Raw genomic sequence first — 27,950 nt, 5'->3', positions numbered from 1 at the left:
TCTGACCTTACAAACTTAAACAAGCTGGAAACCAAGATTCAGGAGGCCATCTGACCTATGACTCACCCTGCTTTCCCATTTCGGGTGGGAGCAGGGAGAGCTGCCTAGGGGAGGCTGCCCTGGCCGACTTGCCCTCACGGTTTCCATCTCCTCTTCCCCCAGATGGTACACAGGCCATGAAATAGTGACGACAGCAGTCTGCCTACCATAGGCACATGAGCAAGGGCTCTCAGGAAGACAGCCAAGAACCTCAACATTCTCCAGATTCAATTCTTAATCCCACCATTAGCTTCCTAAATGACCATGCACAAGTTGGGTAATCTCTAAAATGTAGGATATTTGTGATATGCTCCATATGGGACATTGTTAAATACATTATTATTGTTCACGGGTTTCAGGTAATTCTTTTTAAAAATGAATTTGTCTTTATATTCTGACCATGAAATATAATCATGTAGAAAAACAACACATAATCATTATAGAAAATTTGAAAATACAAAGGAAGAAAACCCAAATTGCCTGTAACTCTATGACCTAAAGGTAACTACTATTAGCACCAGGCATTGGCCAGCTGCCGTGGCTCATGCCTATAATCCCAGCACTCCAGGAGGCTGAGGTGGGAGGATCACTTGAAGCCAGGAGTTCAAGACCAGCATGGGCAACAAAGCGAGGCCCCCAACTGTCTAAAAAAAATTGTTTTAATTAGCCAGGTGTGGTGATGCACACCATGGTACCAGCTACTCAGGTGGCTAAGGGAGGACGATCCTTTGAGCTCAAGAGGTTGAGGCTACAGTGAGCCATGATCACACCACTGCACTCCAACCTGGTCAACATAATAAGACCTTGTCTCTTTTTTTATTTTTTATTTTTATTTTTTTTTTTTTGTTGAGACAGAGTCTCGCTCTGCCGCCCAGGCTGGAGTGCAGTGGCCGGATCTCAGCTCACTGCAAGCTCCGCCTCCCAGGTTCACGCCATTCTCCTGCCTCAGCCTCCCGAGTAGCTGGGACTATAGGCGCCCGCCACCTCGCCCGGCTAGTTTTTTGTATTTTTAAAGTAGAGACGGGGTTTCACCATGTCAGCCAGGATGGTCTCGATCTCCTGACCTCGTGATCCGCCCGTCTCGGCCTCCCAAAGTGCTAGGATTACAGGCTTGAGCCACCGCGCCCGGCCAAGACCTTGTCTCTTAAAAATACATAAATAAATAAATAAAATTTCAAAAAATAGACATTTTGTTTATTTTATTGTTTTAGAGACAGAGTCTTGCACTGTCACCCAGGCTGGAGTGCAGTGACATGATCATAGCATACTGCAGCCTTGACCTCCCAGGCTCAATCAATCCTCACACCTCAGCTTCCCAAGTAGCTCAAACTACAGGCACGTGCCATCAGACCTGGCTAATTTTTTGTAATTTTTATAGAGATAGGGGTCCTGCCATGTTGCCCAGTCTGGTCCTGAACTCCTGGCCTCAAGCAATCCTCTTACCTCAGCCCCCCCAAAGTGCTGGAATTACAGGCATGAGCCACTGCACCCAGCCCAGGATTTTCCTTTAACTCTTATGTGTATGTACATATATATAGATACAGCTATTCAGATATACTTTAAAAGAAGTATTATTATTGTATAGATATAGATATATATATACACATATACATATATAATTTTGATACTTTTATATTTGTAATTGACACATAATTATATATTTATTGGATATATAGTACTGTTTTGATGCATCTAATGTATAGTGATGAGATCAGGGTAACTAGGATATTCATCATCTCAAATATAATTTTTTTTACAAACTCTATATATGTGTCCTGTTTTTATTGCCTTACATTGTATCCAAGCCATTTTTCCATGACTTTAAAAGTCTTTCTAGAAACCACTTTGCATAAAATTTTGCATAAGATTCCATCATAGGGTTTTAGTAAAATCATGTTGTGCTATATATGCAGAGTAGAGTAACTGGTAGCAAAGTGTTCATCAAACAGCTTGATATGAGCACACACCAGACCCCATTTTAGGATCTGCTGCCTTAGTAACACCCATCAGGCAAAGTTCACAATTTTATTCAACAGCCATTTCCCTGGTGCTTTTGTGAAATGAAGAAAATAAAGTCTCCTGCAGTAAGAAACAGTAATTTCTCTCTTTCTGGAAATAAAAAATTATCTTAGTGGCTCACACAATTCCTTGAACAGACAGGTGATAAATGCTGTTGTTTACAATGTCAGTAGAGCACAGGATTGACAGCAGGCTAGAGTGATGCCTCCCTCAGCAGTACAAGACCCTGGTGAGCAAGATTTGTGCAGGGTTCATCTTCATGTCCCCCAAGCACCTGTCCCCCACACACTTTGCATGTACATACGATGAGCACTCACACTCATCAGCTTTTTTGAGCCCTGTCTTAGTCTGTTCAGGCTGTGATATTGTCAGATATTTGTACCCGCCCAAATCTCAGTTGAAATGTTATCCCCAATGTTGGAGGCGGGGCCTGGTGGGAGGTGATCGGGTCATGGGGCTGGAGCACTCTTGAATGGCTTAGTGCTTCCTCATGATAGTGAATGAATTCTCATGAGACCTGATCGTTTAGAAGTGTGTGGCCCCCTCCCTGCCTCTCTCTTGCTCCTGCTTTCACCATGTCATGTGTAGGCTTATGCTTTGCCTTCCGCCATGATTGGAAGCTTCCAAAGGCCTTCCCAGAAGCAGAAGCCATCGCTGTGCTTCCTGTACAGCCTGCAGAACCATGGGCCAGTTAAACCTTTTATAAATTACCCAGTCTCAGGTGTTTCTTCGTAGCAGTGAAAGAATGACAAAATACAGGCTGTTATAACAAAATGCCTTAGACTAGGTAGCTTATAAACAACAAAAATTTATTTCTCAATGGAAATAATTTGTAACACTGAGACCTAAAGCCTTCCAAATAAATGCTGCATTGCAACAAATAAATAAATAAATAAAGTGAACCCCCAAAAAAGAAATCTATTTCTCACCGTTCCAGAGGCAGGAAGTCCAAGATCAGGCATGAGCAGCTCTGGTGTCTGGTGGGAGCTCTCTGCTTCACAGATGGTAATTTGTTGCTGTGTCCTCACATGGCACAAAGAGGGAAAAGGCTCCCTTCAGTCTTTTACGAGGGCACTAATCCCATTCGTGGTTCATTAGTCTGCCCTCGTGGCTTAATCACTTCCCAGAAGGCCCAACTTCTTAATACGATCACATTCGGGATTCATTTCAAATATGAATTTGGGGGGACACCAACATTCAGAACCTAGAAAGCACCTACTTTTGGTCTACTTAGCCAGATGCTGAGGAGGAGTTTTGATTTGAAGTTTTGTAGGAGGATAAAATACATACATTTGTAATAGAAAAAACCAGCAAACGTAACTGTAGTTAAGTGAATCTGCTGTGCTCCCATTCTGGTCTCTGATCTAGAGCACATACATGTGACACAGTGCCCGGCTGAAACAGAGGATGAGAGAGAACCCCGCAGAGCTCACCATGCATGGTGATACCTTAGTAGTGGCACATAGCTCAGGCAAACCCTTCAACATACCCTCAAGCAGCACAAACTCCATTCTCCAGCATATGGCAGGCCTGCCCAGTGCCTCCTTAGAGCATCTCTGTCTCCTGGCTCCTCTGCCTGGCCAATTTCTAACTCTTATTCTGTATTTTCTGGATCCTATTCTAATACCCCCATCTCCTCAGCTTTTGGCTCCTCCCATTCATACTCCCAGGATTCCATTCTTCCCTAATCTCACTGTTTCACCTCCTTGTGACTCAGACTGAATCTAATACACATCCCTGACCCTTGAACACCACAGATCTTGCTATATTCCATGCCATTCTAGGCCCAAGGGTGATGACCCACATAGCTACTGCCTCCACCCCGTTTCCTGGGTAGAATACGCTGCTGTCACATGTGCGTGTAGAGCAGAAAATACTGCCATCATTGTGGCATCCATCCATCAGTGAGCTGGCTCAGTTGGAAATTCACAAGGACACACCCTGACTGTGGAAGGTCTGATGTTCTTCACTTAGGAGGAGGGGTAAACAAGCTATGTGGACCTGAGCAATGAATTCCTGATATGGACTGCTCCCAAGCCTTGGATGCCAAAGCAAGGAAACCAAAGAATATACTCAACGAGATCTTCCCCTACTGGGTTAATGCTTGCAACTTAGGCATTTCAATAAAAGTCGCTCTCCTTTCATTTAGTTAAAAGTGGCATGACACCAAATATATGCAAAACACATGGAAGTGTTTATGCATTTCCCATAGCTGATTGCAATTACAAGATTCTCAACTGAAAGTTTCAGAAACCCAACTCATGTGATCTCAAGCAAAATATGAGATTTGTGGGGTCCATGCAACTAAAACGTACAGGAGTGTAATTGACATGAGAGCTACAACATCAAACTTGGTCTCTCTTTTTTTCCTGCCTTGTTTTCATCTTGAATGGCTACATTTAGGCAGATACTTCCTATGTAATGGCAAGAGAACAACCAATGGCTACAGATTTATATCTTATAATCTAACAGCATCAGTGCAAAGGGAACTCTTCTCTCCCAGGAGATTCTTGAACATTCTGGAATCCAATCTCACCGCTTGGGCTCCTGGCCTGAGTCACTTGCCTATCTCTGAATCAACCACTGTGATCAAGGGAAAGGGATAAACCACACAATCTGGGTTGGGAAGACACTGTTTCTCCAAAAGGAAATCAGGGAGCTACCATGATAAGAGGAAGAAATTGATACTTGAAGGCAAAAATAACAAATACACCCAACAACCCACCCCTCAGCTTCTCATTTTCTATACACATCCTTCTTTCCATTTGTTCAATTTCAGTAATATCCCTACCTAACATAATGCAACTATACTGCATACTTCCAAAAATTAAGTCATTCCCTCTACAGTCATAGACAACCCAAACTTATGCCCCATTTTTGCACCCAGCTCCAAGACCAAGATCTCAAGGTCACACAGATTTCTATCAATGTGATCTGTATATAGCAATTCAGTTTGACACCCTAGAGGCTAAATGATGAATGCAAACCACCCCAACACACTCAGTATATAAGACAGAAGAGAAAATAGCAGAATATAATAGAATTTCCCATTTGGAAATGAGAAGGGGAAACAGCCTACTGTGATCACCAGTCCTTTAGGTACATCATGGTCTGTTGGACAAGAACAGCAAGGACTCACACTAGCAGGGGACTGAGGTCCTTGACCAGCCGATCTGACAACCCTGGTTCTGCTCTCTGAGAGGGTCCCCTTTGCCAGTCGTCCTCCATTTCCACTTCTGAGGTGGGACCCTGGGAGGATCCTTTAGTGACCCATTTCCAGATGGTGCAGATTTGAGAGCAGGGGTTTACCTTGGGCTGACCAGTCAGAGGCCTTTTTCAATCATACTGGGATTTTTCTGGCGAAGCAATTCCCTAAGAAGTTTATAACTTAGTACTCTTTCAGTCCATTTGCATCTGGTCATTTCATGGGACATTAGGCAAAGCAAGAAACAGTGTCCTCGTCTAGACTCTGGCCTGGGAGTTCTGTTTCTTAGCAGCAGCCTCAGGGCTCCACCCTCCTTCTCAGCTTAATGGCCTCCACTTTATCCTCTGCATCGGTGAAATTCAAACTACAGCCTGGAATGGGAAGGCCCTGCTAATCTGCTTCTTGCCCTGCAGCTCAAGGATAATTATTATTTTAACGAATCACTGATTTGTAGTCTCACAGCCATCTCTTCCTCCATAGTCTATGATTAGAAGACTTTTTAATATTTTTACTGACATGTAAGACACATATAGAGAAGTACAGAAATCACACACCTTACAGCCCACACAAATCATCACAAAGTAAGCACCTCCGTGTAATCATCGCCAGGTCAAGAAATAGAACAAAACCAGGACCTCAGAAGCCCCTCTTTTCCCCTTCCTATAACTAACCCTTTCCCTTGTCCCCAAAAGTCTCCATTCACTTGACTTCTAACACCATATATTCATTTTGCCTGGTCTTGAATCTTACATAAACGAGACTCTATGGTATTTCATCATATCAAGCTTCTTTCACTCAAAATTAGATCTGCAAGATTCTTTCATGTTGTTGCACGTAGCAATAGTTTGTTTGGTGTATTTACAAAGTATTCATTGCAAAACTACACACAATGTATTTACCCACTCTGCATTGATGGGTATTTGGGCTTTCTCAATTTGGGACTATTACAAACAATGTTGCTAATAACTTTTTTTTTTTGAAACAAGGTCCCTCTCTGTCACCCAGGCTGGAGTGCAGTGGTCCAATCATAGCTCACTATAACCTTGAACTCCTGCACTCAAGAGATCCTCCTGCCTCAGCCTCCCAAGTAGCTAGGACTACAAGTACACACTACCATGTCCATCTAATTTTATTTTTATTTTTTATTTTTTGTAGAGATGGAGTCTTCCTATGTTGCCCAGGCTACTCTCGAATTCCTGGCCTCAAACAATACTCCTGCGTCAGGCTCCCCAAAACACTGGGCTTAAGCGCTTGAGCCATGGCGCCAAGTCAGCACATTTTTTGTGTGTTTTTTCTTACACATACGCACACATAGACCTAGGAGTGGAATTGCTTTGTAGTAAGGTATGCATACATTCACCTTTAATAGATAATGCCACACTGTTTTCCAAAGTATGTGGGCCTCTTTATACTCCCACCAGCAGAGGATGAGGGTTCAACAGTTCCACATATTCATTAACACTGATATGATCAGTTGTTTTTTTAGATTTTAGCTGTTCTCCTAGAATGTGTAGTGGGATCTCCTTGCTGTTTCCAGGCATGTCCCTGATGACAGGTGAGGCTGAGCACTTTTCCTGTTGATTGTCATCTAGATCTCCTCTGTTGTGAAATGCCCTGTCAATCTCTTCCTCTCACTGTTGTATTGAACTGACTGTCCTTTTCTGATTTACTGATTTATTTGCTGGAGTTGTTTGTGTATTCCACATAGGAGCACTTTGCCAGTTGTCATCTGTCCTGGAGGAGTCAAAATCGGGCTCCAGCTCCTTCCCAATTTTAGTAGTATCTTCTGTTCTGTTTCCAGTGTCTCTGTCTTTGCTGGAATGAGCTTCATCACATAACAGAGAACTCACCTTTTCCAACCCTGAAAAGGACAGTGTTGTCTGGCTCTCAGCTACCAAAAGAGAAAGGACTTCTTTTATCAGAGACAAATTTTTCTTCTTTTTTAACTTTCAGATGATAGAAGCTTGTCTTTTTCTCAAAGGAACTCACTAAGAACTTCAGGAAGTAGCCCACACACTCCACAGCCTGAAAAGTTCTATCAAGTGCTTTAATGACCCAGTCTCCAAAGGCATATGCTGTGAGTCCTAAGGGAGAACAGGCAACAATTTAATATGCTTTATTGGAGCATAACAAAGACTGCCAACTTCTTAGCCAGGGATAGGAGACCTTTATTGCCTTCCATTCTACCTTCAATTTGCCAATCCACATTTTAGGGTCTATTACTTGTAACACTCCATTGCTAGGTACCGATTCCTGCCAGTAATCTTTTGCAACCCTAACTAACTTACATACAAAAGAAAAAAATAAGGTGGGGGATGAGGGGAAAGATTTATTATGCAATGTAACTGAATTATCTGTCACAGCTGCATACAGGTCTCAAGCAATTTCATTTGGACCAAGTTTCTCACCATCCCTCTGTTCTCCTCTCCTCATCCCTCTACTACCCCTTTGTGTCAGCTTAATTCATTCATTCAGGTAGGTAGGCAGGTAAAATAGCCCCCAGCAATTCCAGGCTAGCATGTTATCTTTTCAGACACCTAGGACAGGGAGAACTTGTCTTTCCCAAGAGTTCCAACAGAAGTTCTGAAATTAAGCCTCACTGACCTGGCTCAGAACATGTGCTCACACTGGAATGATGGGCACAGAGGCCCCTTCACACCCAAAGAAAACCCAGTGTGTGTTTCTGAAGGAGGCACAATGGAGACTGGGAAGGTGAAAACAAAAGGTATTCTCGACAGTTATTTACCAATTGAAAGCATCTTTAAAACTTGTGACAACTCCTATCACCCAATATTCATCTTCCTTACCCCTTCTTCCTGGCTGATGGAATCTCAATTTCGCTTGCTTGGCAATACGTCCCGTTTCAGGGCATGAATCATAACCACCCTAAACCAAGGACAATAGGCACACTCCCCTTGTCCAGATTATTTAATGGGTGGATTTATAACATTCTCTGATCAATAAGATGGACAGAAGATCGACTCGGGAGGTGATTTTCCTTCCCAAGAGGAAGGGAGGTTTATGCAGACAGCCCACTTGCTGTCCTGGTCACCTCCAAGCCCATTCCCAGTTCCTGCCTCTGGACGTAGTTGTATTGAGGACGTGACGCCTGGAGCCACAGCAGCCATCTTGTAGACTGTAGGGGGAAGGCTGAGAGAGTACCAGAGATGCCCAGTTAGTGCCCTGACAACGTGGAATTACTGATCCGATCCAGAAATACCACCTCCAGTCTGCTTGTTCAGAATGCAATATGTATAAAGCCATTGGTTTTCAGGCTTTCTGGTTCTTACAGCTGTATGTACTCTAACTCTCCCATAACTATTCTCCATAAACACACGTGAGCCTCTCTTCACGCAGCTGTGGCAGGCAAGGAATAAGCAGGAATTCAGTCAACCATCATTCCTTAAGGTGAAACCACCTGGATTATCCCCATCTCACAGTACAGAAATCCGAGACTGAAAAAGGAACACAAGCTATGCATGCACTTCCTGTCCCAGAACCTCTATCACTCTTCTCACTTTGTATTAACCTGAACCTTATGAAACTGACAATATTCAATTCAATGCCTTTTCTGATCTACAAAAAAGGCAATTCCATGTGGTTCAACCTAACTTTTACATATCTCTATGTGAACTAGTTGTTCATCTAAAATAATAAAAAGATCAGAATCTATTTTAAGAAGAGTTTATTCAAGAGCAAAGGTTGAGGATGAGCCTGCTTGGGAAGCACAGATTCCAAAGAATGGAAGTCAGTGTTCCTAAATGTAGAAGTGTGGGATCACTTATATCAACAAAGCTTAGGGAAGCTTAACAGAATTTCAACATCTTTCTATGTAAGGCTTAATGTGTTGTGCTCAAGCCTTTCTATGTAAGGCTTGAGAGGTGGGGTGCTGCATAATAAATTTAGGGTGTCCTAAAATTTTATTTACTTTTACAAAGTGTAGAAGCAGAGAAATTGTTTCCTTCATTTCCAAGCCATGGTGAATCCTTGAGCAACAGAGGACAAAATAATAATAGTAAATGGTGCTAGGGGAGATGTGGCAAAGATGCAGCTGTTGCTGAGTCACTCTGGGAGAAAGACTCGCTGTTTATCAATTGGATATACAGCCTTGGCCTTTGGGTACTTTAAACTAGCACGAGTCAATAGAACTTTCTACAAGGATGGAAATATTCTATTCTGCACTGTCCAACAGAGTAGTCACTATCTACATTGACTAGTAAGCACTTAAAATGTGGCCGACTGTGACTGAGAAAATCAATTTTAGTTATACTTAATTTTAATTCATTTCAATTTCAATAGCCACATGTGGCTAGTAGCTACTATGTTAGTCAAAGTTCTCCCAACAAACAGAACCAACAGGAGATGCATATTAAATAATATATATATAATATAAACTATACATATCACATATTATATATTTTATGTGTGTACATACATATTGTGTATATATACATATTGCCTGCCACTTCTGCATGAAGAGTACACACACATAAAATGTATATGTGATGTGTATATTACATATATTATTTAATATAATTACATATATAACATATGTTATATACATATGTACATATAACATATGTACACACACATAAAATATATAATATGTGATCTGTATATTTCACACACACAAGCATACACATACATGCATATAGAGAAAGAAAAATTTTCAGAACTGGCTCACACAATCATACAGGCTAAGAGGTCCCATGATCTACCGTCTGCAAGCTGGAGACCCAGGAAGCCTGGTGGTGTAGTTCCGTCCTAGTCTGAAGGCCTGAGAACCAGGGGAGCCAATAGTGTAAGTCTCAGTCCATGAACAGGAGGAGATTGATGCCCCAGCTCAAGCAGTCAGGCAGAAAAAGAGGCAAGTTCTCCCTTCCTCTGCCTTCTGTTCCATTCAGGCCCTTGAAAAACTGGATGGTGCCTACTCACATTCAGGAGGGCAATCTGCTTTACTGAGTCCACCAATTTAAATGCCACTCTCATCTGGAAATACCATCATAGGCATACCCCGAAATAAGTGTTAGTCAAACAGCTGGGCATCCCTGATCCAGACAGGTTGACACATAAAGTCAACATCACAGCAACCATCTGGACAGTGCAGCTCTAGGTTTTTAATGACTGTTCTCATGACCTCATTTCAATTGCAGAAACTGACCTTGGTCTTGCTCCATCATTTCTAGTATAAGCTAACTCTTATGGTAAATATGACCTGAATAGCCAAGTGCAGAGAAAGCTATAACCAACCTAAACCCTTAGCTAATCTAGATGGAGAAGGCCAAGGCAAGTTGTGTGACACTGCTGCCCTGGTCCCAATAGGACTGATACCCACAGCTAAGCAGACAGTAATTTATGAGGACTGAAAATCACCAAGAGTTAGAGGCTCACTTCTCCCCAAAACCAGACTTTAAAGAAAATTAGGTACTAACACCATCTCTTCAGTTCGTGTATTTGTTTAAGGGTGATGAGGAATGGTGGTGATGGTTCAAAGTTTGTCCACGAGTTTCTCAACCCCTATTAGGGTAAAAGCACACCCACTGCAGACATGACAGTGTCTATGAATGTCTGCAGTCCTCTTCCCCAGCACAGAGCTCTGCTTATTGCAGCAGAGCTCTAAGATGGAGCTAAGAGAACTTTATATTCGGCCATCCACCTATTAATTTAATATACTGACTCTCTCCTGTGTGTCAAGCACTGCCATATGCCCTGGAGATGCAGAGATGGGCAAAACAAAGTTCCTGTATGCATGGAGTTTACTTTTAAGAGGCTCATTCTAAGAAGGCTCTTTGAAAATAATCCCTGGAATGATCCTGCAAGGTCAACATGGATTCTCAAACAAGGCATCATGGTAACCTCTTATTAAAAATTGGCCTTCTTTAGAAGAGAGCTTGGTATTCTAAGGACTTTGGCATATATCCTACTCATTTGCAGCCTTTTCAATGCCAGAATCAGTCCTGGAGTATCAGACCAGGTTTCTATTCTAGAGTTTCAGGGAAATCTCGAGATGTGTTATGCTACATGTACCATGGCTAAGAAGATGACAATTGTCTTAACACAAGTCCCCAGGAAGGACCTAGCAACTGCTTGACTCCTCAGGCCCCAGTCACCAGAACATCCAGGGAGGTGGATGAGCCTCTCAAAGGCTCTGCGGTGGTGGGTAGTTCAGGGCACCAGCATTTGCTTCTGCTCTCTCTAGAATTTAAACAAGCTCGTACTTTTAAACTCTGCTCCAAAGGCTCCAGGACTAGGCAACTCTCTGACATACTAAGACAGCAGGCTCATCTTGAGAAAAGAGTCCTATAAAAAGATATGGTCAGTGTAGTTGAAAAGGTACAAGTGTGGGACAACCTGACTTGTAAATTGACTGTGGTAACTTCTTGGTCAATTTGTGTGTTGTTTCACGGATTCACACATTCACTTGGTGCATATGTGCCCAGAGATGTACTAAGTGCAGAGGGAGCAAAGATTTTTTAAAAATATGGTACCTGACCTCAAGAAGCTTTTAAAGAAGACAGAATACACTACTCGGGTGATGGAGGCACTAAAAGTCTCCGAAGTTGCTACTGTATAATTCATCCATGTAACCAAAAACCACATGTAACCCAAAAGCTATTGAAATAAAAAATATTAAAACTTAAAAAGAAGATAGAATAAACAAATTACAATACAGAAGAATAGCACTAGAAAGAAGGCAGAGCCTGGGTACCTCTGTGAACATAGAGAAAAGGCCCTGAGCCAGGGCTTGGTGGGTGCGAGGACGGTCAGAGAAAGCATCTCAGGGGAAACCAACCTGAGCTGAGTCTTGTAGAATGATCTGAAAGTGGTGTGGTTGGCCATGGTTCTCAACTTTCACTGTACCTCAGAATCCTCTGGGAATAGGCTAAAGCCTGAGACCTTTCCAGGCCAATTAAATGAGAACTTTTGAAAGTGAGGCCCTTTGTCTTTGAAGGTGAGGTACAGGTGGTTACTAAAAGCTCCCAGGTAACTCTAACGTGCAGCCAGGATTGTGATCCACAGTTCTTCCAACAAGGGTGACACGTAAGTGGCACCTCCCTGACTGTTGACATTTCTCAGGTTAGTATGGCACCAATACAGAATTAAAACAAAACAAAGAAAACCGTGGTTCATATTCATTGGAATAAACTAGTACAGCAGAAGATGCACCAGCAAAACCAATGCACAGAACAATTCAGCAAAGGATAATTTATGTGGGGAAATAAATATGGCAGAAATTAAATGGCTCCAGAAAAATGTGAACTCCTTCATTTGGAGAAATGTATCACAGATTAAACGTGCTTTAAACTTAACCCTTATCTAAGCCTTAAATCAGGACAGCACAAAACCAGGGAAATAAACAGAAGCCCTGACTTATCCAAACATACCCCAGAGAGAGCTCAAATCAGATGACAGCATGTATGTTGTTCCTCAGTGAGAGAAATTAGATTCAAATGCCACCAAACAAAACACCTAGCGTTTGAAAGAAAGGAAAGTGAGGAAGGAATGAAAAGAACAACATTAAATATACTAGGAAGGAAGGAAGGAAGAGAGAGAGAGAGAGAGAAAGTGAAAGAGAAGAGAAAGAAAGAGAAAGAGAAGGGAAGGCAGGGAGGGAGGGAGGAAGGAAAGAAAGAAAGAAGGAAGGAAGGAAGGAAGGAAGGAAGGAAGGAAGGAAGGAAGGAAGGAAGGAAGGAAGGAAGGAAGGAAGGAAGGAGGGGAGGGAGGCAGGGAGGGAGGAAGGAAGGAAGGAAAGGAAAGAAGGAAGGAAGGAAAGGAGAGAGAGAAAGGGAGGGAAGGAGGAAGGAAGGAAGGAAGGAAGGAAATGATAGAAAGAAAGGAAGGAAGGAAGGAAAGGAAAGGAAAGGATAGAGAGAAAGGGAGGGAGGGAGGAAGGAAGGAAGGTAGGTAGAAAAGGAAGGGAGGGAGGAAGGAAGGAAGGAAGAAAAGGAAGGGAGGAAGGAAGGAAGGGAGGGAGGAAGGAAGGAAGGAAGGAAGGAAGGGAGGGAGGGAGGGAGGGAGGAGGGAGGGAGGGAACCGGTGTGGTGGCTCATGCCTATAATCCCAGTACTTCAGAAGGCTAAGGTGGGCAGATCACTTGAGGCCTGGAGTTTACAGATCATTTGAGGCCAGGAGTTTGAGACCAGCCTGGCCAACAAGATGAAAACCCATCTCTACTGAAAATACAAAAATTAACTGGGTGTGGTGGTGCATGCCTGTAATCCCACCTACTTGGGAGGCTGAGGCTGGAGAATTGAGTTAACCCGGGAGACAGAGGTTGCAGCGAGCCAAGATCGTGCCACTGCACTCTAGCCTGGGTGACAAAGTAAGACTCCAAAGGAAGGGAGGAAGGGAGAAGGGAGAAAAAGAGGAAAAGTGGGGAAGGAGGGTAAGCGGGAAGGGAGGGAGGGAGGGAGAGAAAGGAAGGGAGGGAGAAAGGAAGGAAGGGAGGAAGAGAGGGAGGGAGACAGGGAGGGACAGATGAATTTGCATGTAACCCGGCATGTTCATCTTTCTATTTTATATTATGTACCTTTGCAAAAATAGAATTTGCCAGCCAGGATTAGCCCTGTGGATTAGGTTGTTTGAAATCACTGTTCCTGCAGTGAGGGCCCGTAGCTGATGTGCCAAAAAAAGGGTGAGACAGTTATCTCCGGAAGAATCATGCAGGGCTGCACGAAGAAGAGCCAGTTCCTTCCTGCACCCTCTGGTGAGGAGCTCTCTATCCCCAGGCAGGGCAGTGGCTACCCGCTTGACCAGCCTTTACAAAGGTGCTAGTATTTCACACCCTGATCTTCCTGCTGTGCCTACCTCAAACTGAGTATACACAGTGAAGAACACTTGTCATTGGGGTCTTATCTGTTAAGTTTGCTTCTACGTGAGAATCCTTGGTTATTAAGCACCTGTTTCCCCATCTTAAATTCCTGCACTAAGTCTTCTCAATTTCTTGTTATTGTAAATCTTACCTTCCTAGGGTTTGTGGTCTGCTTCACAGTGCTCTTTTTGCAGGATGGGAGTAAAAAGAAGCCTGTTCCCTACCAGAGAATAAAGATGCTCCATCAGTGACATAAAATCAAAATTATAGACCCTGAATAAAAACATCACATAGGCCAGGCACGGTGGTTCATGCCTGTAGTCCCAGCACTTTGGGAGGCCAAGGAGGGCAGATTACTTGAGGCCAGGAGTTTGAGACCAGCCTGGCCAATATAGCGAAATCCCATCTCTACTAAAATTACAAAAAGTTAGCCAGGCATGGTGGCACAGGCTTGTAGTCCCAGCTTCTCAAGAGGCTGAGGTAGAAGAATCACTTGAACCCAGAAGGCAAAGGTTTTAGTGAGCCAAGATCACACCACTGCAGTCCAGCCTGGGTGACAGAGCGAGACTCTGTCTCCAAAAACAAATCTCATAAACCACACCAGGTCCTTCTTACTTGCAAGAAATGTATCAGTGGTATTCTCCTACCCTGAAACATACAGGTAATATCTAGGTAAAGTTTAATAGTAATAATAATAATAATAATTAGTAGTAGTAGTAGCAATAGAAGTTGTCATCATAATCAATAATAATAGTAATACTAATATTAATAGCAAGGATTTTTTTTGTTTTCTTCACATAAGTCACAGCCAACAAAGCAAGTAATCAGTTTTGGCAAATGGGTACCTCCTACAAGTTTTCAAGGGTTTCAATGAAATGGAATGTTGTTTAATAAACAGCAGAATGTTTAATTGTAAATTACACACACTGTAGACAAAAAGCCTCCTGGGCTTCTCCCTGGCACCTCCAAATCTGAAGTCAGGCAGGTCTTACAATCATAACTGATATGGTTTGGCTGTGTCCCCACTCAAATCTCATCTTGAATTGTAGCTCCCCAAATCCCCACATGTCATGGGAGGTACCTGGTGGGAGGCAATTGAATCATGGGGGCAGGTCTTTCCTGTGCTGTTCTTATGGTAGTGAATAAGTCTCATGAGATTTGATGGTTTTATAAAGGGAGTTCCCCTGCACAAGCTCTCTCTTGCCTGCCTCCATGTAGGACGTGCCTTTGCTCCTCATTCACCTTCTGCCATGATTGTGAGGCCTCCCCAGCCATGTGGTACTGTGAATCAATTAAACCTCTTTCCTTTATAAATTGCCCAGTCTCGGGTATGTGTTTATTAGCAGCATGAGAACAGACTAATACAATAACCATAGTAGTAACTGCCATTTATTAAGTGCTTTCTCTATGCCAAGAGCTATGCTAACAGTGTTACAAACTTTATCTCACTTCATCTTCAGAACAACCCAGTGGGGTAGGTATTTTATAGATGATGAAACTTAGGCTAAAAAGGTAAAGTAATTTACCAAGATCACATGCTCGTAATTGGTACCACTAAGAGATTCAACCCATTGCACCATGCCTGGATCTTAAGAAAACCTGTTTCTAACCACTATTCCTCCATACGAAGCAAAAGGAGGAGTAAACTTGAAATCCCAAGGCTGGCTTCTAGTTCTCCTTCTTCCTCTTTTCCTCTGGAGCTGCAGGGGTTGTTGTGTATCTCTGAATCTCAGTTTCCTCAGCATAAAACGAGGCTAGGCCTCCTGCCCTGCATACGTCATAAGGTTGTCACAGTGACTGAATGAGTATGAGAGGGTCTAGAAGAGACCTCTAGGGGCTGAAAAGCAAACAAAAAAGCCTCGATGCCATGGCTCACACCAGTAACTCCAGTGCTTTGGGAGGCCAAGGTGGGAGGATCGCTTGAGGCCGGAGTTCAAGACCAACCTGGACAGCATAAAAAGACCCTGTCTCTAAAAACAAGTTTTAAAAATTAGGCAGGTGTGTTGGTGCATGCCTGTAGTCCCAGCAAGGCTGAAGCAGGAGGATCCCTTGGAACCCAGGAGTCCAAGGCTACAGTGAGCTATGATTGCACCACTGCACTCCAGACTGGGAGACAGAGATCTTGTCTCTAAAAAACTAAATAAATAAAAATAAAAAATAAGACAAGGTCTGAAGGCAGGCACCAAGTCTGCCTGGCATCCCCAGTATTTTGCCCTCAGTTAATGTTTATTGAAGTAATAATGCATCTGAAAGTGCTTAGAAAGCTGTAGAGCATCATAAAGTATGAGGTTCATGAATCGCCGCAGTCTGTGGCCACCTCGGGTGAGGGCTGGCTCTGCTGCTAAAGCCTCCCCAGGGTATCTAGAGAATTCATCTCTAAGGTGCATAAACCTCAGACTTCTAAGCACTAGAAATGAACACCACTCCATTATCCAGTCTACAGATTTCAGTAGCGAACCATAAGCATGCTGACCGGCCACTTGCTAAAGATCGCTCAGTTTATCAAGCTTTATGATGAAAGGGTCTATTCTGCATTCCTTACCCTCCTCAAGGCACCCCCATTATTCCCAAGGCCCAGCACACAGCATTAACACCTCCACTGGGTTGGCAGTAATAACATTCTAGTGTTTCTCCTCAGCAAAGATTTGCTCAGAAATAAAAAAGACAAGAATATATTTCCCTAATGGCAAATGCAGCAACCCGGATCGAGACTGTTATTCTAAGTGAAGTATCTCAGGAATGGAAAACCAAACATCGTATGTTCTCACTCATAGGTGGGAGTTAAGCTATAAGGACACAAAGGCATAAGAATGATATAATAGACTATGGGGATTTAAGGGGAAGGGTGGGAGGGGTGAGGGATAAAAGACTACACACTGGGTACAGTGTACACTGTTTAGGTGATGGTGCACCAAAATCTCAGAAATCATCACTAAAGAACTTATCTATGTAACCAAACACCACCTGTTCCCCAAAAACCACTGAAATAATAATAATAATAAACTACAAAAAAAGGAATATATTTCCCCTCAGAGAGAAACGTCCTGGAAGGCGAGGCATCAAACGCCACTCCATGGGGGTGAGTAAACCCTGTGGGGTTGAGATCAGCCCCACCGCAGCCTACAAAAATGCTATGTGTAATCAGAGTTTCAGCATCCCGATTTATGAAATGGCTCCATTAAATAGGCTCCCAGTTGGCATTTCTGCACACACTATGGGGTGTGCAGAACAGGCTCCTGCTCCAAGGCATGCTCAGCACTGCCCCATGGGGGTATGGCGGTCATCCCACCACCGCTGCCAACCTCCATCAGGTCAAGAGAACAGAGAGATAGGGGGAAATGCAAGAAACTGAGATACCCCCCCCCACCCACACACACACACACAAATATATTCCACAGCCAGAACAGTCATACCTGGCCATCACAATATGCAAGATGCCCCATCTCCAGGATCCAGGTGAAATCCTCCCCTATCCCCTAAAAACAGCTCTTAATTTCCCTGTCACTGAAACAGAAGCAGAGCTGGGGAAGTGGGTGGAGCCATCTGGCTTTATACCTATATCTCCTAAAAAAAACAAAAACAAAAACAAAAAAAACAGAGGGGGGCTGGGAAGGGCTCACAAGGAAAGAGTGTGTCACTGTAGCACTGCCTAGAGACAGATTTTCTGGCGGGGATGATGCGATGATGGCAGAGGGTAGGAAAATGTGCTGCAAAGTTTACAATCTGCCCCATCTGTTCAGCGCTGTTCTGTCCGTGGCAGGCGCCGAATGGCTTATCGGCTCTTGCCGCGCAGACACATGCAGGGGCCAGGCTGTCTGGGGAAGCCTACAGAGACGTGGAGGGCCAGCACCACTGCCTGGGGCATGCAGAGGGTTTGCAGAGCCCAACCCCAAAGGCAGAAAGCCCATGACTCTTCATGGCAGCCCTTTTGCTTTGAGATCTAGGAACCTTTCATCTCTAGCATCTCTGGAGCTGCAGGGGTTGTTGTGTATCTCTGAATCTCAGTTTCCTCAGCGTAAAACGAGGCTAGGCCTCCTGCCCTGCATATGTCATAAGGTTGTCACAGTGACTGAATGAGTAAGAGGGGGTCTAGAAGAGACCTCTAGGGGCTGAAAAGCAAACAAAAAAGCCTCGATGCCATGGCTCACACCAGTAACCCCAGTGCTTTGGGAGGCCAAGCTGGGAGGATCGCTTGAGGCTGGAGTTCAAGACCAGAGCTAGGCTTTGAAAACACAAGGATGAATAAGATGCAATATCGGTCCTCTAGGGTTCATAGTCTTGTGGGAAGCCCATAGATGTGGCCCAATGGTAGCACCTGGAGTTGACTATGAAGTCAGCAAGGTAAGTTGAGCTGTGAAGGGCTTTATGTGCCAAGCCAAAGTGCGTGGATTTTTTTTATTTTTTTTTTTTGAGTCAGAGTCTCACTTTGTCACCAGGCTGGAGTGCAGTGGCACAATCTCAGCTCACTGCAACCTCCACCTTCCAGTTCAAGCAATTCTCCTGCCTCAGCCTCTCAAGTAGCTGGGACTACAGGCACGCGCCACCATGCCTAGCTAATTTTTGTATTTTTAGTAGAGATGGGGTTTCACCACGTTGGCCAGGATGGTATCAATCTCTTGACCTCATGATCCGCCCACCTCAGCCTCCCAAAGTGCTGGGGTTACAGGGGTGAGCCACCGCACCCAGGTAGTGCATGGATTTTTTTTCTCTACATTTGTGGGTCATAAAACACAATCCAGAGGGTACAAGAAGAAAATACTAAAATGTTTATATATTTATTTTTATACAATTAAATACATAATAAGCTAAGTTTTATTAATATTCACTCTAAGCAACGATCTTCATACCTTCACTTGGTCCACTCATCAGTGACCACAAGTCACAGGGTCTTGAGTGATCCTGGGGGAAGAGTGGGCATCCCACAACATGGATGGGTTGACAGTGGCGATTCCACTTCTCAGCTCTCATTCAGCATGATGTGGCCTATTATATAGACACGCCTGGGTAAGTGGAACTACAGAGAAGATTCAGCGTTTAACTATCCCCAAAGTGGGCAAGAGGCTTAAATTTTTTTCTAAAAAGAAACTGTGGGCTGAAGAAATAATGCAAATAAGACAAACAGCAAGAAAGAGGCAGACCTGACAAGTTGTTAGCCACATTTCAGAGGCAAACAAGACAATATAATCAGATCTCACGAGCCAGCCAAAAAGTTTTCAAATTACCAAAAGACTATTTGAAACATGGCTTGGCGCATGCTGTTGCTAATGAGGAATCTAACCCTAAGTGTAATTGTGCTCAAGATATTATTAGCTGACAACAGTAATGAAACCATTGCAGTTAACAAGACATTTCAAAATACTGCTTTCATTTTCTTTATCATGTTTTTTGATTTAATATTTGTGTATACTTTACAATGAGCATAATATATTGGTACAGTAATGCATGTATAAAAGTACAAATAAATGAGCATACATCTGCTGGGAGTGCGTACTCAACACTTTTCACTGCTAAAGAGTGGTAATCAAATTGATGCAACTGTAAATAGCCTAGACCCCCACCCAGACCCTCCTGTTCTTGGCTTTCACCTTCCAGGAGCAGTAGGAAAAACACTAAAAACATTAAAAGTGGGCACTGCCTACTAAAACTTTGTCAAAGATAATTCCAAAGAGTAAGACCTGCTGGTTTAACCACTCTTTCTTCCTAGTCATAGCCATGTGCCAGAGAGGACCATGTACCCAGCTAAATCTCAGCTCTGCAACTCACCAAGATATGGGGCAATTCAAGTCACTTCTCTGGCCTAGGCTCCACACATGCAAAATAAAGGAGTGTGAGGTGGTATGGGAGGCAGAGAAGGGGTTTCTATTTTAATGGGGGTTTTGTTGTTGTTGTTGTTTGTTTGTTGAGACAGGGTCTCACTCTCACCAAGGCTGGAATGCAGTGGCATGATCACGACTCACTGCAGCCTCAACCTCCCTGGGCTCAGGTGATCCTGCCACCACACTCTCCCAAGTGGCTGGGACTACAGGCTCGCACCACCACACCCAGTTACTTTTTGTATTTTTCGTAGAGACAGGGTTTTGCCATATTGCTAAGGCTGTTCTTGAACTCCTGGCCTCAAGTGATGCGCCCACCTCAGCCTCCCAAAGTGCTGGGATTATAGGTGTGAGCCATTATGCCCAGCTTATTTTAATGTTAATTCTTTATCTTAATATGTATTTGAAAAATAGTAATTTTCCATTTATGATGGTGGTCTTTTTAAAATCCACTTATGTAAGTTTTACAGGAGTAGATATTAAAATACTAAGCAAATAATATAGCTAGTGTGCAGATTTAGATGTCAAAAACTGGGGGCTGGAGTCTAACTGTGGACTCAGAAACCCTGGCTGGATGATTTTTATCTAGTGCCCAGGTCTGAAACTCTATGATTATTCTTAACCTGTACGCATATAAACTAAACTATTGTAAGGTCCTTATAGGAAACAATAGGACTTAGACAAGTATGTTCCAGTTCAGTTCAGGTAGATCATGTTATCCCTCTTGGCCCTTGGCCCCTGATTTAAGATGAACAAATGCAAATCAAAAGATGAATGAAATAGCTTTTTGTGGTGACAGCTTCTGCTGCTGTTGGAGATGAGGTTTGAAGGAGAGGGGTGTTTGTTTGTTTGTTTGTTGCTTTAATAAAGAAAGCTCTCTGCCTTGCCGTTGTGGGAGTCTAAAACTACTGTGGAAAGAAATGTCCAAATACCAGCAAAGGGAGGGAAGGAACATGAGCCTCAGGCCCTGTCCCTCACCCAGACGCCCTCTCCCGGCAGAAATGTGCGGGTTTGGTGCCCCCTGCTGGCCCTTTTCTGACAAAGACGGACACCCAACCACGGAGGGCCTGGGAGGGCCACTGTATAATGAGCCTCTCAATGGTCGTGTGAGTGCACAGTCTTGCAAAAATGCACCTGAAACAACAGCAATGCATAAGGCATGATTGTTAAGAAAACAGATCCCATGAAGTGGCTCTGTGTCTCCTCCTTCCTGCCACTATATTGAATTAATGTGTAACTTGAATAGACAACAACAGAACCCGGGGGAAAATTTGAAAGGCCTCTTCTCATCACTGCTTCTGTCCTCAGCCAGATGGTTCCCCGTGTTCTCCAGGTGTACTGAGAACACAGTTAGCTTTTGCAACAGCCCTTACATGCATCTGAACTGAGGCTGGGAAGCGAAGCTCAGGCATTGCAATCATTTCCTCAAGAAACAAACTGGCCAGGCACAGGGGCTCACACCTGTAATCCCAGCACTTTGGGAAGCTAAGGCAGGAGGATCACTTGAGTCCAGGAGTCTGAGATCAGCCTGGGCAACATAGAGAGACCCTACCCCCAACTCTACAAGAATTAAAAAAAAAAAAAAAAAAATTAGCCAGGCACGGTGATATGTGCCTATAGTCCCAGCTACTCAGCAGGCTGAGGTGGGACGATTGCTTAAGTCTGGAAGGTTTAGGCTGCAGTGAGCTGTGACACACCACTGAACTCCAGCCTGAGTGACAGAGCAAGAACCAGTGTTTAAAAAAAAGTTAGGTAGGCTACATTGTAAATTATACAAAGGGATACACGCTGCGGGCAGGGTCTCTGTTCTCAAAGGGCTTTCCATCTAGAAAAAGAGATAAAAACAGAAATGGTTAATAATGTCAGTTACCATTTATTAAGCCAGCCACTTTACCATTATCTCCAATGTTAACAACAATGCTGTAAGCTAATAATTGCCACGTTGCAGATCGGTAAACAGGTTCAAAGAGGCCAAAGGACATAGGCCAAAAGCGGGAGAGCCAGGTCTCCAACCCTGGTCAGCTTGACTCTGAACTCCATTCTCTGTCCACTCGCATCATTTTTGGCCTAGTTCCCCTATACATGTAGGAAGATAAACTACACCCACCCACACATGGGCACACACATGAACAGGGAGGGCATGTACCCATGACAGTAGCCACCTCAGGGGCTGGAGGGAGGTAAATGGGCTGGAGGGGTGGCAGGGTGGGTGGGATGAAGGAAATACAAATGTGCTATTTATTTTATTTTAAAAACAAACAAGGTTTAAAGCCCACATATACCTCATGGTATGTTGTTAGACTATTTAAAAAATACTTTTAAATGCAAATAAAAATTGTTAAATGTAAAAAAATGTCAACGTTTGTTCATTTTGGTTGATGGGAACCTTGCTATTCATTATTTTATTCTCTGTATAGCTCCATTTTTTCTTTTTTGTTTTTGAAACAGGTCTCACTCTGTTGCCTCAGCTGAAGCACAGAGGCACCATCATAGTTCACTGTAACCTCAAACACCTGGGCTCAAGTGATTTCTCCCCTCAGCCTCCCAAGTAGCTGGAACTACAGGCATGCACCACCACACCTCACTAATTTTTTAATTTTCTGTAGAGACGGGGTCTCACTTTGTTGCCCAGGCTAGTCTCAAATTCCTGACCTCAAGCGATCCTCTGCCTTGGCCTTTCAAAGTGCTAGGGTTACAGGCATGAGCTACCATGCCCATTCTTAGCTCCAAACTTTTTAATTCTTAAATGTGTTTTGTTTCAGACAGGGTCTTGTCCTGTCACCAGGTTGGAGTGCAGTGGCATGATCATAGCTCACTGCAGCCTTGCCCTCCTGAACTCTGAGGATCCTCCTACTTCAGCCTCCTGAATAACTGGGACTACAAGTGTACGCCACCACACCCAGGTAATTTCTTCACTTTTTATAGACAAGGAGTCTTGCTATGTTGCCCAGACTGGTTGCAAACCAGCCTCAAATGATCTTCCCACCTGAGCCTCCCGACATGCTAGGATTACAGGCATGAGCTGCCACACCTGGCCTAGTAAATAATATTTTTATTTAGGAGGAAAGAAGGAAAGAAACCGAAAGGAAATAGGTATCCTCCAAGGATCTGAATATGAAATCATGAAAACCAGTCTACCCACTTTGTAACCACATGCAAGTATGACTGCGAACCCACAGGTTCAATCCAAGTAGAGAATACTCAGCTATTTACACAGTGGCTTTTGTCTGGGGACCTCAAAGCACTTCACAAACACAAATTAATTCTACCTCTTGTCACCTCCTAAAAGATGGAGTAGCATTTTACAGATTATTAAGTAGGGTCTGGGGAAAATGAAGTGTCTTATCTGACATCACACCATGAGTTACAGACTGAACTGGGAATAGAGCCTTGGAAACGACAAGCAGCCCTCTGGCCTAACCACAACTGTGACAGCATCACTGATAAAGAAGAAACCTATAGCATCTGCCGCTCCTATTCTTTTCATGATATATTATAATGCACTGTGCCTTTAAGAAGCAGGCCTTTCAGAGAGGCCAGCCTCCCTTTCCTCACATTAAGCCTCATCTGAAAATATCCTACCATGCATAAACAGAGGTCTTTTTCAGGGACAACCCAAACCACATCCTGTGGCTTTCATTTTGCATCTCCAGCCAGGCGGTGTTCAGTGCTGGCCTATGGTAGAATGAAACAACTCTCCTCCTTTCCCCCTTTCCCCTTCTCTCAGAGGACAAAGCCAGGGAGGAAAGGGGCAACCTGTTACCATCAGACCTCAGTGCCAAGGAGGCCTGGTGTGTGCTGAGCCAGGACAGAGAGTATGTGCTCCAGAACCCCCTTTGGAGTGTCAGTCAGTAAACTCTGGTTGTGCCATCCTGGAACCTGGCTCCTCTATGGTTCCTCTTACCTGCCTACCTGAGCCCCATGGCATCAAGGTCAATGACTGGCCAGGACACTAATATGGTTCTAGTTCTTTTTTTTTTTTTTTTTTTTTTTGTGAGACAGGGTCTTGTTCTGTTGCCCAGGCTGGAGTGCAGTGGCATGATCATGGCTCACTGGAGCCTCAAACTCCTGGCCTCAGATAAGCCTCCTGCCTCAGCTTCCCAAAATGCTGGGATTACAGCCACAAGCCATGTGTCCAGCCTTGTTTCTGGTTCTCGCTGTCACTCACCTCAATTCTGAGTCTCCCAACTGGGCTCTGTGGCTCCTGACTGCTGATAGTGATTGTTTTAAAACACAACGCTGACCACGGGACGCCCCTACTGACATTCCACACCTGCCCATCAGCTGAGGATGAAGTTTAAGCTCCTTCGCATGGGGAACGGGGCAAACTGGCTCCCACTGACCCCTCCAGCTTCTTCTACCTCTGCTCCCTCTTCCCAGTAACAGAGCCTCTCACAGGGGCAGTTCCAAGGAGAACATCCATAGACTTCCCTCAGTGAGTCAAGAGGGAGGAGTCCAGAGTTCAGTTATCAAGTTTAAACAAGGCAGGATGAGAAGTGCAGGCCAGCGGCAGAGCCACGAGGTCCGTGCTGCTAGGAGCCCACGGAAAGCGGACTAAGAAAAGGAAGGCCTGAAGCCCAGAAACCAGTAGCCAAAGGAGCTTCCTCTGTGGTTCCTGCATCAAGGGCAGGAAAGCACTGAGAAAGAGACACCACCACTTTCTGGGGCCCCTTTTCTAGGTGGGACAGCTGGGGCTTACCCCTGGGAGACACTGACACTGTCGCCTGCAGCTCTGAGGAGGGAAGGAGGTTGCAGGACTGCTCCTCAGGTCTGGATGCCACCCCAGCAGGCCAGACTGAGGCACCACAATGCACTCGAACTTCGGGCGAGGGAGGCACAGAGGTGCCAGAGACTGAGCATGGGTCTCATCATCACCGGCCTGGCACCTCACACTTCTGTTTGTTTGGATTAATCTTGTAGCCAAGAGGGAGCTGTGGAGGATCTCACCTGGGGAGTAACATAATCAGACCGAGGTTTCCAGAAAAACCCCTCTGGCAGCTGTTTGAGGCAGGGAGGGTACTTAAGAGATGATGACAAGAGTCCAGAGGACAGGACAGCAAGAGTCTGACCTGTGGAAAGGAGGGTGGGCCAGGGAGATGGGGCTGCATGGATTGGGCACTGGGTCTCTGGGGAGGGTAGATTATATGTGAGCTGGACGAAAGCATGGAGCCAGAACAGACAGGAGAAGCTGAGAGGAAAACTCACAGCCAATAAACAAACCACAGTCCGGGCTTTCTTTTCTTCTTTCCTTTCTTCTTTCCCTTCTTTCCTTTCTTCTTTCCTTTCCTCTTCCTCTCTTTCTTCAGGGTTTCACTCTCACCCAGGCTGGAGTACAGTGGCATGATCTTGGCTCACTGCAAACCTCCACCTCCCGGGTTCAAGTGATTCTTGTGCCTCAGCCTCCCAAGTAGCTGAGATTACAGGCACGCACCACCACCACGCCCGGCTAATTTTGTATTTTTAGTAGTGACAGGGTTTCTCCAAGTTGGCCAGGCTGGTCTTGAACTCCTGACCTCAAGTGATCTGCCCGCCTCGGCCTCCCAAAGTGCTGGGATTACAGGCGTGAGCCACCATGCCCAGCCAGGGCTTTTTTTTTTTACCATAAGGTTTGCCCAGGAGTAGACAATACAGGCAACTTCTCTCTTTTAGTATCTAATAACACATTTTACCTCTAGCATTTACTCAAATGCCTAGTTCCACTACTAAACCCTAAACTACTTTAGAATAAAAATCGTAGTTATCTTTGAACCCCCCAGGGTCTAATACTGTACCTGACATATAACAGGTGTTTAATAAACAAAGTCTCATTGGCTAGAATACAGAAATACATATATACATACATTTATATCTATATGATTATGACAAACCATATATGATTAGTGGGAGAAGCTGGAAGTTAGAGTTGTACTATATTTTGAAGAATGTTGAGTTAAAGATATATTTGATACTCTAAGTAATGGGGTATCATTGAAGTTTTATGACAAGGAGAGTAATTTTATCAGAGCTACACTTAGGAAACTAAACTGGGCAAGACGTTTTATGGAATAAAGCAGGAAGGAACCGTAAGTAAGATTAACAGAAAGTTACAGCAATATTTTATCATAAAGAGTTCCTGCACAGGGTATAACTAATGGCCTGTGGCCCCATTCTACAGACTGCAACCTAAGTCATTGACCATTAAGTTAAAAATCACATCTTAGGAATTCCAATTAAGACATAGACAAATACAGTATAAAATCCAACTGTGCTAGTCCGAATATTTCTGTCTTTACTGGGAAAGCCTGCCCCTTCAAACGCCAGAAGCATTTACAACTCTCCCAGATCTGAGCCTGTGCCATGTTGTGAGTTTGAAAAGGCCCACATCTGGCTTTAATGATCATTGTCTAAAAAGAAACATATCTGAAGGATTGGAGAGAAAGGAAAACTTTGGGGGGAAAAGAAGAGAAGAACATGTTTTATCTCAAGCCACCTAGCTTCTATTTTGTAAATTTATCTATTGCCAAATACATTTTAGGAGTAGATTCTCACAAAACATACATATACCAGAAAATAGCAGTCTTAAATGGAAATACCTCTCATCCACTACTCTGGCATGGCAGATGGCCCTCTCCTGATGTTCAGGGAAATGGACTTTGCTTTCAGAGAGAAAAGCCTATAAAACAATGAGGAGTTGTCTAGCGTATGCAGAAATGCTTAACCCCTTGCCCGAAGGTATCAAACCTGTATATGGAATACAAACAGCATTCCTGAGCGGGGACTAAGTCTTATTCATCTTCATATCACCACAGTGCATTGCACATAGTAAATATCTCTAAATATGAGCATACATAGTTTAATAAGAAGGCTCAGCTCTTGAGGTATAAAGATAAATTGGCCTCCCGCACTGGTAAGTCTGTGGGGTTTCTGCAGTTCAGTAAGAATCCAAATACAGGACAAGACACCAAGTACCCCTTGCTTGTAGACACCCTTGATAACAGAGCGGAGATGAAGTTGAGTTTTGGGGCTTAGACTGCGTTATATTCAAAAGCGTTTTGGTTTAACTATGGGCCCTCAGGCTGCAGCGTCTAACATCATGGGAATACACATACACCAGAGAAAGATCACGTACGCATATATATTTGGCAAACATTAAATAGAATTTATGATGTGCTGGCACTATTTTAATCGCCTGAAAAATATTAACCCATTTAATGTAATTGTCAGAACAAACCCCAGAACATAGGCACTATTATTATCCTCATTTACAAATGAGAAAACTGAGGCACAGAGAGGACACTTGCCCAGGGTCACATTGCTATTAAGTGACAGAGTCAAGATTTGAACCCCATCTGTCTGGCTCCAAGTCTGTGTCTTAACAACACCTGGCCTCATGAACAGCTCTTTTCTGGGTTGCAACAACAATTCTCTGTTTGGTTTGTTGGATCTGGAGGGATATATACACGTTGATATGTTTATAAGAATTGGTGACTGGGCACGGTGGCTCGTGCCTGTAATCCCAGCACTGTGAGAAGCTGAGGCCAGCAGGTCACTCAAGCCCAGGAATTTGAGACCAGCCTGAGTAACATGGTGAAACCCCGTCTCTACAGAAAAATACAAAAATTAGGCAGGTGTGGGCACACCTGTGGTCCCAGCTACTCAGAAGGCTGAGGTAGGAGGATCACCCGAGCCCCAAGAAGTTGAGGCTGCAGTGAGCCATGATCACACCACTACACTCCAGCCTGGGAGACAGAGACCCTGTCTCAAAAAAAAAAAAATAATAATTGGTGCTTCCCTTGTTTTATGAGTATGAATACTTCTCATCAACATGTAGATACTGAGCTTGTTGATAATTAAAATGTGATCACTTTCTCTCTAGTCCAATTCCAGGCATGGTCTAATTGCTTAATACATGTGAAATTCTAGTACGGAGAAGTGTCTAACGGAAAAGCAAGCAACTCCATTTCCCAAGGGTGGCTGCTAGACACGTGGCTTGTTGGCTGCCCTTCTGATCTCACATCGTTACCCTAAAAGGGCTGTATCAGGTTTAACTTCAGGGAAGCCTTTGGAACAGGGACGATGTAAT

At 43.9% G+C, this 27,950-nt stretch overlaps 1 protein-coding gene across 4 annotated transcripts in view; it reads right to left on the bottom strand.

The window, feature by feature from the left end:
* Positions 1–27,950, bottom strand: part of CNIH3 (cornichon family AMPA receptor auxiliary protein 3) — a 333,831-nt gene that overhangs the window by 231,789 nt on the left and 74,092 nt on the right. The window contains exon 1 of one of the 4 annotated variants that reach the window (XM_077938599.1): positions 17,489–17,739. The exons of the other annotated variants lie outside the window; for them this stretch is intronic. Within the exon in view, the coding sequence (XP_077794725.1) occupies positions 17,489–17,518 (30 nt within the window). The 5' untranslated portion in view covers positions 17,519–17,739. Of the gene's footprint in view, positions 1–17,488; positions 17,740–27,950 lie in introns of those variants that run through there. 4 annotated transcript variants of the gene reach the window in all.

This window comes from Macaca mulatta, chromosome 1 (assembly GCF_049350105.2).
Source record: "Macaca mulatta isolate MMU2019108-1 chromosome 1, T2T-MMU8v2.0, whole genome shotgun sequence".
Classification (NCBI taxonomy): domain Eukaryota; kingdom Metazoa; phylum Chordata; class Mammalia; order Primates; family Cercopithecidae; genus Macaca; species Macaca mulatta.
Note: the sequence above shows the minus strand (reverse complement) of the source record. Positions and strands in the feature narration are given on the sequence as shown.